At 60.9% G+C, this 12411-nt stretch overlaps 1 protein-coding gene across 2 annotated transcripts in view; it reads left to right on the top strand.

Moving 5' to 3' along the window:
• Nucleotides 1-12411, top strand: part of LOC113202771 (cGMP-dependent protein kinase, isozyme 2 forms cD4/T1/T3A/T3B) — a 46742-nt gene that overhangs the window by 7439 nt on the left and 26892 nt on the right. The window contains exons 1-2 of one of the 2 annotated variants that reach the window (XM_026417157.2): nucleotides 7957-8123; nucleotides 10497-12026. In XM_026417157.2, coding sequence (XP_026272942.1) covers nucleotides 10574-12026 — 1453 coding nt within the window. In that variant the 5' untranslated portion in view covers nucleotides 7957-8123; nucleotides 10497-10573. Of the gene's footprint in view, nucleotides 1-1804; nucleotides 1972-7956; nucleotides 8124-10496; nucleotides 12027-12411 lie in introns of those variants that run through there. The other variant, XM_026417160.2, reaches the window with a different exon arrangement.

The following is a 12411-nucleotide window of genomic DNA, read 5'->3' as shown; positions in this document are numbered from 1 at the left end:
AAGCTTTGTATGCACTGCACTGCAATGCAGCTGGCCTTCGTTCATTAGCTCGGGCGCGCGCAAGCAGCAGTGGGTGGGGCTTTATTTTGGAATAAATGAACCGGCGCCCTTTGGTGTGTGCCGCCGAACCATCCGTCTTATTTCCAGCTTCTGCTGCTCGCGCCTTTTGGTTTTCCTCTCCTCTTGCGGGCTTGCATTCCCTGCGAGCCGCGCGGCTATGTGGCTGTGGCTGGCCCTGCTTTTGCGCGTACACCACTCGTGACTTAGCGGGTTTGTTTCTTTTTATTTTAAAGAAACATAAAATTATCAGTTTCCCACACTCAAGTTCTTTTCCTTATTCTCTCATTTGTTTGCTGCCGCTGCGCAGTAGGTCGAGCCGTGTATCGTTGACTTGCCTGGAAAGTCCTTGGAAGTGGACCTTGACCTGTAATGTCCCTCATAACTAATGGATCCCATAAGTATCCCGGGAAAAAAATATCATGGGGTCCCAATAGACTCCAAAATGTTGGTCTTGACACTTTCGGGACCCCAAAGTATTTTTACCCTATCTAAAAGTCGCGGAGTACAAGAAAGCATTCGTGTTCGATGTAATCGGGCCCAGAGAGTGTGAGTGACTGCGTTGTCGCCCCACCGCTCATTGAGGGGAGCGACCTGTGTGTGTGTGTGTGTGCGAATGGAGCTAAAGGTGACTCGACCCCGCGGCGGGCTGGGCTCGACGACAGCGGCCAGGGCGGCGGCGGCGGTGGCCCCCGCGGTGCGCGGCACCTCACCCACCTTGGCGCTCGCGACTCGGCGCAAGCGAAGATGAGATGAGATGTCTGCCCACTCTGTTCTATAGCTAAACGGTGCTTTTCGCAATGCGCACTGCTCGGCTCGCAGGCTCTGGCTCTGGTGTGTATGTGTATGCGTTGGTCGGGGTGTTGTATACGGTGTATGGAGAGACTTATTGGCCTCCTCGTGCGAAAAGACCCTCACTCAAGCTGCCGCTGAACGCCCTTCGTTCGCGCGAACGTATTGCGAAAATAGTGGTCGTGGGCGAGAAAGCGCTTTGGGGTTGTGTTTGTTTTTGCGGGCGGCGGCGGGGCCGCGGACGGGGCGCTGGCCCTCGCGCCTCGCGGGCGCCCTCGGGTGGTGCGGTCGGCCCCGCGCCGCCAGGAAACCCCGATCGCGTCAGACTCACGGACTGTTGTTTGTCGGCCGAGCCGCGCTGCAGAATCACCATCACCACCACCGCACTCAGAAAACACTATTTTGGGGGGCAAAAGAAATTGTATTTACCGTAACGGAAACTTCGTGAAAGGAATCAAAGTCACATTTTTGATTCGAGTGGCGAATATCTGTTTAGGAGAACGGACGCTAAGTTCTGTCAAATTGAAGAAATTTTGTTAATTCAGAGAAATTTTCTTTCTTGCGACTTGAATTTAGTTATGATTTTGTGCCTAGAAAGATACGGTTTTATAAGTGATCACCACCACCATAGCAGGCAGCGGCTCTACTATTCTGGGGCCGACGTCTCCTTCAATTTGATCTCTGGCCGCCGATTGGACCGCCGTTTAATTGCGCCCGCCGTGCCATCCATCACACCTCGCCCGCGGCGGGTGCCGGAGTGTGACACCGCGGTTAGCGCCGCACGCCGTATCGCGCGCACCGATCGAAACATAAGAAAGTTGATTTGAATTTTTCCCGCGTTTTAACCGCGTATTTCTTCTTTTTTTTTCGTGTGGCTACTAATTTTTGAAGGAGGACCAAAATCTTGAACCCTGATTGACATTTCCCTTGTTTTTGCTTTTCTGTTCCTCTCCAGCTCCAGGGAACTCATCAAGTCCGCCATCCTGGACAATGACTTCATGAAGAACCTGGAGACGGCGCAGATCCGCGAGATTGTGGACTGCATGTACCCCGTGGACTACTCTGCCGGCTCGCTCATCATCAAGGAGGGCGATGTGGGCTCCATCGTGTACGTCATGGAGGGTGAGTACAGAACGGAGACCTCGCTCGGCGCGCCCGCGCGGTAGGCAGCCCATCGCGCTCGCGAGGCGGTTGGGCTGCGTGGCCGCGACGCCGCCCGGCTCAGCGAGCGCCCGAGCGCTCAGGGCGGCTGTCGCTTCCCCCTTCCCCTTTCCCCCGGCTGTCCGTCCGTCCGTATCCCATAACCGACAGCCTGCCATTAGGTGCGATTTGCCGCACTTTCCGATGGCGATGCGCGCGCGCCTTCTTCTCGGCGGCCGCCGCTTTTTATATTTCTCTGCGGCGCGCTATTGGCGCCCGCTCGCGGAGACTATTTGGGGCGATTGCTCTCGAGACGCGACGACCGCCGCCCGGCTGGGTGGTCTTTGGTCTCGCAGCGGCGCCGCAAAGCAGCCAGAGTCGTTATTGGCGCGGTTTCTTTTCCAGCCCCTTTGCCTGCTTCAAAGCAAGCAGTCTGCTGCGCTCTCCAGACGCGAGCTCCCTCCAGACCCTCCCATAATCTCTCTCTGCACGCCACCTTAGTAGGGTGCCCGTGCCGCGGTCACATCTCCTGCTCACGCCGCCGCCGTCTCTTTGCGAAAAAGGGAAAAGTTACCCATCGGCGAAGGGGTGGCCCCGATGAGAACTTGAAAAAAATCAGTGCAAACCCTTATAAACAACAAAAAAGCATATATTTAAATTAGGGAAAATAAATCGATTATCATATTAAAAAATCAGAAAAAAAGACAACGAAAAAAATTTAGAAAAAAACATTGGGAAAATGGGTGCATGCTTGAAATTATACTGAAGTACTCGGAAGTTCCCCTCGGGTTCGGGCGCCACGCTCCAACCGTCCATATCATTTCGTCTGCGAAAAAAAAGAAAGAAAGAAGAAAAGGAAAACTAAATACAGAAGGAAAGAGAAGCTGGGCCCATCTGACGAAATGAGCCTGCCTCACCACTCCCCTGCTGCTGCCCGTGCGGCATATCCTTTCCGGCTCCTAGCTGGTCCGATCAGGTCCGGTCCTGGGCCTGGTGGACGCGGACGTTACACAATCCGACTGGACACATGATGTGTGTCGCCGGCGTGATGCATGCCGCCTGTTGTGTGTTTCTCCTGCGCACGCCCGTGGTGTGGTGTGGCCGCCGCTCCCTTGGCCCGCCATTGACGTGTTCCCGCGACGGTGTTGCGGTCAAGGGGTGTGTTAATGTTGTGTGAGATTTGGGCCCGAAAATGAACTCGCTTGCCACGCGGAAGTTTTTCTTACTTAGGCAAGATCCCGCCTGCCGTTGTTGTTGACGAAAGTTTTGGAACAAAGTGCCGACCGCTTTGGGCCGTAATGAGGCATGGTGGTGAACTGGTCGGGCGTGGCGTGGCGGGGCGGGGCGGGGTGTGGGAGCGGAGTCTGTGGGAATGGGTCAGGCAGGTGCTACCGCCGCCGCCCCGCCCCCTGTGCTCTGCTTGCTCTACCGGCCATTGTCCCGACCGCCCGCGTGCCGTGTGCGGTGCTTCCCGATGACACTCGGATACTCTTGAGGAGCCCCCGCGGGGCCAGGCGGGAGAGCTGCTTTGCGGCGGGAGCACTGCCCCTATCTCTTCTTGCGCGTCCCGCGCTCCCGCTCGCCAGATGTGGGGCAGCGACCGAAATGGTCTTATTAAATGCACTTGGTGTGACGGATGCGAGTGGCTGTCCTGCTTGCCGGCCAGAGAGCCATTCTGCCCCGTTGCGATAATGCATGTGGCCTGGTGCCGCGGTCGGTCGGTCTCCTACACTGCCAACAGGCTTATAACCGTAGCGCTCCGCGTAACGGGATGGGCTCGCGGCCAGCGACGACGTCGTTTGCGCGTGTGCCGTTTTTGTTTTCATCATTCGCTTGGTCTCCCTCGGCGGTGCCGCTGCTGTAAGTGCGGTGTGACCGCTGCCGCCGCCTTCGCCTCCGCTACTGTGGTGTGACCTTTCCGATCCCTTTTTCCTGGCTCCCCGACGACGACGACGTGTCGCCCGTTTGTCGTCCTGGTCGGCCCATTGTCGCGGCCGCGGTCACAATGCGCTTGTCCGTGGCTCGGCTCGCCGCTGCTGCTCGTCCATCAGGCATTGTGTGTCGTTGAGAATTACGTGTTAGTTTCTATATCGGCTGCCTCGTGAGACCCGCGCGCTGCAATATGGGGAGTTAGAAGTTTTCAAGTCCGGCCCTTTTCCGGTAAGTTTCGAAATTTTCCAGAAATCTTTTGAAAACTTAAAATATTTCCAGCAAAATTTTTGATAATGAAAATTTTAAGGAAGACACGGTGAGGATCTTAAAGAAAATTATTTTAAAATTTCCAAAAATACTTCACCTGAAGAACATACCCACGGTCCGGTGTACTACGTCGGAGCTCGAAGAGGCGATACTTGTTCATCTTCATTTGTTGCCATGTTTTGTTTACAATCGTGCTGCGGCGGGGTCAGCGGCTCCCTCCGCGCGGCCGCTGGGCGAGGCGTTCACGAAGTTGTAGTGATGGCGATGAGGATGAGCATCTCCCGCGCGCGCGCGCTCCGCATCGCTTTCCGGTCGCTTTCACTCAACTCGCAGCGCGGCGCGGCGACAGCTCGTAAAGCAGCTGCCGCTACCGTGTGGCGGGCCAGGTGTCGCCGCGGCGCTCTTGCTGCCGGTGTCGTCGCCGCGCCGCTGCCGCTTCTCAGTACGGACGCCGCCGCCGCCGTCGCCGCCGGCCTTAGCGGTTCGCCGCTGCCGTGCTGTGCAACCCCTTAGTGCGGCCTGATTGGAGTGACCCTCTTATGCGCCTGCTGCAGCGTGATGGCCTCTCTGCTGCATGGCCTGCTCGGCCTGCTCTCGGCAGCCCCGGCCTCCTGGGATTATTGCGGGGCAAAAGGAAATTGCTCGCGAGATGATCTGCCCTCTCCTGTGCGACATGTCGCTCGCCAGCCGGCGGCGAATTATATAGCCTCGCACGCGGCTTTTGCTCCGCATTCGACCCGTTTCTATTTGCGTTTTCTACTCTTTTTTTACGATCGTCGGTCAAGAGAAGCTCAAGTACGAACGCATGATGTGTTGCGCGCGTATGATGTGTGACCGCTTGTGCGGCAAGCAAGCAAAGCCTCCTCCAAGTGACCTCACACTCGAGTTGTATGTGTGGTTTGAAATGTGGGCTGGTGACCTTTGTTGTTGATCCGCTGACACTATAGGACCCCCCTCCCTGTACTACTCACACACATGAGCGGTGCATTCACCCGGGTCGCACACACGACAAGCCCGCATGAGTACACGTATTTGTGCGGCCGCTTGGTGAGGAAGAAGAAAAGTGAGTCGCGCCCGTTAGCCTCGATTGATCTTCTTCCCTCTCTCTCGCGCGCGGGGCCGCCGCGTCTTCTTTCCTCCCCGTTTCTCTTTCTCATTTATATCCCCGTCTCTATTCTTCCTTCCGAAGCAAAGCGAGAAAATATCTCGCGTCGGTCATGGTTCTTTTTTTTCTAATTCCCCCGTTCCTATCGGTCGGGGAGGGGCATCCCCGTGGCGCGTGCTTGCGGCCAGCGCGGCGCGCACGAGTCTGACTTTTCTCTCTCTCGCTCTCTTTCTCTCTCGCTTATCCCTATACTGTCTCGAGTGCCTGTGTGCACGGGTGTGAGTAAGCACGCCGCAGTTTGGGTGGCGATAAAGCCGGATAAACCGACTCGGCTGTCGTCTGCTGGGAGCAGCGAACTCGCGGGCGGGACCCTTGGAGTTCCGGCCGTGTGGTGTGCCCATACCCCGCCCCGCCCGCCCCGCGGACAGCAGCGGACGACGAGCGAGACACCTCGACCTTGCCGAGTGCGGTGCACCCGCAGCTTTTGTTATCTGCGCATCAGATCGGCAACGCGGCCGCGCCAACCAGTGCGACACGCACGCCTCACCTCACCCCGCCCGCGCTGGTGTGGGTCAGTGGCGTCCGTCTCTCAGGCTCGTGGGAGTGTGTGTTTGTGTGTGTGTGTGTGTGTGCGTGTGTGGTATTATAACTTTTTCACTGCAAGAGCGTGTGACCGTGACGCCTTGTTTCGCATTCATCTTAATTAATGAAAAAGGCTTTGGCCCGCCCGTCCAGCCTCCGGCGCGGCGCCTGCTCTGTGAAACAAACAAGCGCAGGGGGCGAGGTAGGCAGGCCCGCTCGACAGCCGTGCTGCTACATTGCCTACCCGCCAGGCGCTCCACTGCTGACGACGATTTCATATGGTTGTTTTGTTTGTTGGGGGCTTTTTTGTTTCCTCAAAGAAACTTTTAAAATGTTGATAGCAGCGCGTAGTGCTAGTGCCAGTGGCACCGGCGCCAGGGGTTACTTCCAAAAAACTAAAACAAAAAGCCAGTGTCCACAAACCAAAAACTTTAGAAAGAAAATCGCTAATCAAGGAAAATCAATTAAAAAATTAATTCCGAAATCAATTCCGAAATCAATTGTAAAATCGAGAATGAGAAAACTGTTGAATACGGTTGAGTACGGCTGAATTTATAGTGGCGTACCCCTCGGGTGGCGCGGGCGCATTCTAAACCCGCACCGAGGCGTGGACGGACACGCGCGTAATCCGAGGCGCTGGGCGTGGCGCGGCGCGGCGTGGCGCGGCGCGGCGTGGCGCGGCGCGGCGTGGCGCGGCGTGGCGCGGGTTTGATAATCGAATGCGTCCGTTATGAGAATGGGGGTGGCGGGGCGTGGCGGCCGGCCGGCATATTGGCGTGGGACTGCCGCATTGTCTGACGTCACCTCACGGTCAGTCAGTCAGTCAGTCGCAGGGGCCTCCCCGCCGACCTGACCGGCCGCGACTCAGCAAGCGGCTGGCGCAGTGCGTGTTGTGTGTGTCTTGTCTTTTTCCCTTTCTCAAAAGCCTTCCGGCAAGTCGGACTTGAATTGTCGCTTACTTTCTCTGTCCGAGCGCCGCGTGTGTGTTTTCTTTTCCCTCTTGCTTCCCGGTGTTTTATTGAGTTTTTTTCTTCTTCTGTCGCGTGTCGTCTCCTCCCGTTAATGGGTGGACGAGCACATGGCTGATGTTGCCGTCGGGGGGCCAGGCCGGCGCGGCGGCGGGGCGGGGCGACCGGAAGGTCACCGGGAGGCGAGGAAGTGGATGCGTCGGAAGGATAACCAGTGAAGCCCGAGGAGGAGGCCCTGCCCGCGCCGGCTTGCCTTGGCTCGGCTCATCTTGTGGATTCGGCGGGCCGAGAGTATCTCTTACCACATCTCTCCCGCAGCGCCGTGTGCTGCTATGCCTTTGACAAAAACGCCCTCCGGGGCCTCCGGGGACTGTACCACCACCGCTCCACCGCGAGTGTGTGTGTGGGTTTATCGCGGGGCTCTTCCGATTTCCCCTCCTCGTCGGAAATGTACCCGGTAATGACTGTAAGGGCCTCGTACGGGGGATAACGTCCCCGCGGGCGTCCGTCTCTAGCACCACCACCACCACCACCACCGCCACCACCTGCTGAACGAGTGGAAGAAGACGTTGGGCGAGGGGAAGACGACTGGGATCTTGAATACAACGGATTTACCCAAGTCCGAGTCGTGTGTCCCCTTCGGGAGAAGGCTCTGGCTGGCCGGCCTTGGCATTGCTGCCGCACTATTCTGGAGCAGTGGAATATTTCTTTAACCTCGTTTGCATGGTCGTGTCTTTTAAAATCAGCATTATTATTTTAGTCACCTCTGAGCTGAGTGCTGGCTGCGACTGTTGCGCTGGCCTGCAGCATGAGGGGTTGGCACATGGGCCGAGGACCCTGGCCGGGCCGGGCCGGAGCCGGAGGGCTCGCTGGAGGCGCTGTTATTGTTGCGGTCTGCACTGCATTGAGCGTACAATGAGCGAATGTCGGTACGTCCCCCCGGCTGGTCGGTCGGTATGGCCCGCCCGCCCGAGCCATACCACACCGCACGCCACTTTCACTGCCCCCCCCCCCCCCCCCCTCCCCTTCTCCCCGGCGGCTGCGCGGGGCTCGCGGCGCGCGGCTGCGGGGCGGCTCAGTCCGAGGCGCGCGTCTGAGGCGGCCGGATCGTTGTTGCTGCGCTCTGTCTGTCCGCCGCGAACGCTGCAAGCTGCCGCCGTGTTGCTCAGTGTGAACGCGCCGGGAAGGGCCGCAACCCACCCGGCAGCGCGCCCGCTTGTGTGTGTGTGTGTGCGTACACAAACAAAGAAGAAGAAGATGATGATGGTGTTGTGTCTTAAGTGCGTTTACGTTCCTGTGTGTGTTCAGTGTGTGTTTTGTGTGTCTGCGGTGCCCTGACGTTGAGTTTACCGTCGGGAACAGGAGAGATTAGTGAAGAAAACTGGAAGCCGCTGACGGCGCCATATCTTCTTGTCGCCCTGGATCATAATTATGACTATTTTAACTGCCGTTTCACTGAGGGCTGCCGTGGTGGTCTGGGGGTCTGGAGCAGGGTCTCGATGTAATTTGTTTTTTGTTCGTCGTTTCGATCGAGTGAAAGGCGCTCGTAGCTAAGAGGCTCTCCGATGACAGCCTGTCAGTGTATGTGTGTGGGGGGGAGGGGGGGAATGTGGTGCGCGACGCGCGGGCAGCAGATAAGGCTGGGGTCAGGCCCCCGGGGCGGGCCCCGCGCCCCGCTCGCCTCGGGCGAGAGAGGATGCGGAGAGGGACTCATGGTTCTTCACGGCCACGTGCAGCTGCAGCTCTCGCTCTGCAAGTAGTCGCGGGATTGGGCGGATACAGTGACTGTGGCCGCGGGGCGGGGCGGGGTACCGGGCGACATGCTCGACGGCGAGGTGGCAGGACAGGCATGGGGGGTGGATTAGCGTCATTATACCGGTGCCCATGAGCGCTCACTGCGTGCGTGCGTGCGTGCGTGCGTGCGTGCGTGCGTGCGTGCGTGGCCGGCTTCCTCCGGGGCGGGTGATGAAAGTGCTGTCACAACGGCATTGTCCTCTGCTGCCGAGCTGAGCCCTCCCTCCGAGGCCGACGACGCCGACCTGCCGCTGCTGCCGGCGGCCGCAGTCCGGCCCGCGACACCCTCCCCGGCATTGTTGTCGTGATGACCATCGGCGCGTGCCGCGCGCCTACAGCAGCGCCCAGCACAGCACACCCACCGGTCTTCATTCGCGAACGCTCGCCGCCCATTGAATGCGCGCGTACATTATTTCGCACGTAGTTACGCCGTGTTGTATACGCCGCTCTATTCAATTGAGTACGTGCGTAATGGGTCGTTCGCCGGCTTACGTGCGGGCGTTGCGTTACCGTACTAAATAGTACGCGTACGTGGACGTGCGCGGCGCGCTGTTTCGGTCGTATCCCCCTCCTTCATGTCGGCAGCATCCTCCTACTCCGTTTCCTCATATTTTTGCGCGATTCCTTCGCCCCCCAGCAAGCAGTTTCCAGTTTCCTTTTGCCGCCTTCAATCGCGGGGCGATGGCGCTCGCGACTTGCGCGCGGGGGAATTCCATCATCTTTGAAAGGGATCCCGAACAACTGGCGCAGCAGCGGCGGCAGTGAGAGGGGAGAGGGAATAATAGCGCACCGAGAGCGTGCGGGCCGGGGTGTGCAAGCCAACCTTGAACCGTGACTCTCTCGAGGATTTCTCTCCCTTATACTGAGTAATGGGGCTTTTATCGACGAGGAAGAGTATCGGGGGAGAGCTCTCTTTAGGTCGCGGGGGCGTGGCGGCGGGGCTCGGCGAGGGCGAGGCGTGCGGGAAGGGCTCTGCCGGGTGCGATACAAGGCCTGGTGAAATACATGCCGTGGGGGAGTGGGGTGGGGGGGGGGCGTGGGTGAGATCTGAGCTGCTGCAGGACGCGACGCGGCGGCACCGCACCCCGCCAAGCCACGCCCTGCCACGCCCCGCCGCGCCGCTGCGCTTTAGTCGTGACTTACTAATTGGGACCGGTATGGATTGTCTCGCTGCTGGAGTGTAAAGGCGCTGCCGGTGCGCCGGCGCACAGCTGGGGGCGCGCGGGAGCCGCGCCGCGGTCGCGGCGGTGACATTTCGTCTTTTTGTCATTATCTATTGTTTTGTCTTTTTCTTGGGTGGGTGCTCCGCCCGCTTGCTCCGCGCTCGGCGAGCGCGCGTCCCTCGCGTGACACCCACCCATGCTACATACTCGCGTCTTGCAACACGAGCCCGCCCCGTAGCGGCCCGCGGGTCCCCGCCTGCCATTCTGCAGCGCCGCGCCGCTACTGGAATCGGGGGCGTACACCACCGTGTGTCTCACTACTCACCTCCCGGAGGTGGCGCGGGGGCGGCGGGGAGCGGCTTGCACCACACGGAGCCCCGGGCCGCAGTTGCACTACTCGGCCGATGCCGATCTGGACAATTAGCTTCCCTGATGGATCGGCAGTCTCTCGCTTCCGTTTCCGACGCCGCGGTCCGTACGGACGGCGTGTACCTTAGTGTACCTTACTGTACCTTAGTGTACCTTAGTGTACCTTAGTGTACCTTAGTGTACCTTAGTGTACCTTAGTGTACCTACTCGAATGAAGCAACTGCGGCCGCGGCCTGGGATTAGCGTTGCTCTTACGGCGCGGTTGGGTTGTGGGCGTACCTCGCGCGCGGTGAGCCTCGGTGAAACGGCAGGTCACTGGTCTTGCAGATGTGGTCAAGGTGTGTGCGGCGGTGGTCATCGAGTAAGGAGAGACATGTTCGCCGTCGACCCGGTGCTCAGCTAGCATGAAGATCCGACACTACCCTGGACGCGCCGTGCTGGACAAGAGCCCGCTGCGTGACGGACCGCTCGACTCGACGTCCGCGATGCTGGACAGCTTCCCCCTGGGCGACGGGGGCACCGCGTCGTCCGACATGCTGACGGCCAGCGAGTGGCTGCAGGACCCGGTGGACGGGCCGCTCGTGCCCGCCAAGGGGGCGGCCATGCCCGTGCTGCTGGCGGGCGGCACCCTCGGCAGGATGTCGTCGTACCACGACGGCCAGCCCCGTCGCCGCCCGCTGCCCGAGCCCATGATGGCCGCCAGGACGGTCCCTCGGCCTGCGCCCCGGCCCAGCGCGCGCCGCAAGCCCGAGGAGCGCCAGCGGCCGCCGTCCCCGGGCCGCGCGCCGCCCGCGGACACGTACGACTACCGGCCGCAGCCCCGGCCGCTGCCACGGCCGCGACAGATGCTGGAGCGCCCCCCATCACCGCCGACGCCGCCCTTCTCGGCGACGTCGTCCTCCGGCTCGTCCTCGCCGCGTGGAGACTCCTCGTCCTCGTCATCCTCGGAGGGGCGGCCCTCGGGGCGCCTGGCCTACCCGACGGGCACCTGGGCTCGCAGCCGGGACCTCAAGACGCTGGCGCTGCGTAACTCTCGCTCCAGCCAGGGCTCAAGCTCCAGTCACAGCTCGGGCCAGGGCTCCAGCCAGAGCAATGGCTCCAGCCAGGTCTCCAGCTCGGGTTCCGCATCCGCCTCCGCCTCGGCCTCGTCGGGCTCCTCCGGATCCTGGTTCCGCGGCAAAGACTCTAAGGCCTCGTTCTTCGGCACGTGGCTGCGTAGCCGGGCCAGCTCCTCGTCGGGCAGCGAGTCGGGCAAGAAGTCTTTCCCCGAGAGTTGGTTCAAGACGATGGACCGCAAGAAGACGCCCAAGGTGTCGCCGGGGACCTTGCACGCCACGGCGACTCTGCCGCGCGGCTACCTCTCCGGACTGCCCGCCTCCACGCGTCTGCCGGCGCACCCTACCAATGGCACCAGCCACGAGGACTCCTCATCGCGGTCCTCGACGCTCCAACGACCACCCCCGCCCCGGGAGCGGCGGCGCAAGACCAAGCAGCAGGACGAATCTCCTGCGGGGTCCTCCAGCGACAGTGCCGGGCCCCGCGGTCCCCTCCACTACCCGGGCCGGCCTCAGCGCCAGCTGTCCCCGGACGACGCGCGCCTCGTGGAGGGCTGGGCACGTCCCCCACTACGGCTGCCTAGCCCACCCAGGATACCCGCCCCCGAGCCTCCCGGGCCACCCGCGGCTCCCACCCCGGCACCGCTGTCCTGCTCGCCGTCCAGGTCGCCGCCGAGGTCGCCCGCCGGCGAGGACGTCGGCGGCGACTTCACCATCCCACGGCCGCGCCTCGTGCCCTCCGTTCACACCTGCGGGGTGCGCAAGCGGCGCACGGGCAACATGCTGCAGCCCGGCGACCAAGGTGAGTCACGTGGGGGACACGTGCACCGGGGCGACACCGGCCCGCTGCGCGCCCTCGGCCGTGGCGGTCATGCTCCGCGTGCGACCCGGCCCTGCCCTGCCCCGGACGGCCCCAATGTCACTGGGCGTGGCGGCGCGTGGCGGCTGCGCTCGCGGGGGTGGCGCCCCCCGGGCCCCGCGCCGTAGGTTGTCGCCCCCGGTTTGCCCGCTGCAGGGGGGACGGCGGCCGGTCGGCACCACGCTACAAAGCGCGTAATGTACTTCGCTCCGGCGGTCGGCGCGGTCCGCTCTGCCATGCTCTGCCACTACACTATTAGTCCAGTCATATTGTGTTTTGACCCGGACAAAATTCCGAACAGTACCAAATTTTGGGGATCGTTTTATGG

Source organism: Frankliniella occidentalis, unplaced genomic scaffold (genome assembly GCF_000697945.3).
Source record: "Frankliniella occidentalis isolate FOCC.00 unplaced genomic scaffold, Focc_3.1 Scaffold19, whole genome shotgun sequence".
NCBI lineage: Eukaryota > Metazoa > Arthropoda > Insecta > Thysanoptera > Thripidae > Frankliniella > Frankliniella occidentalis.
This window is presented reverse-complemented; position numbering and strand designations above follow the sequence as displayed.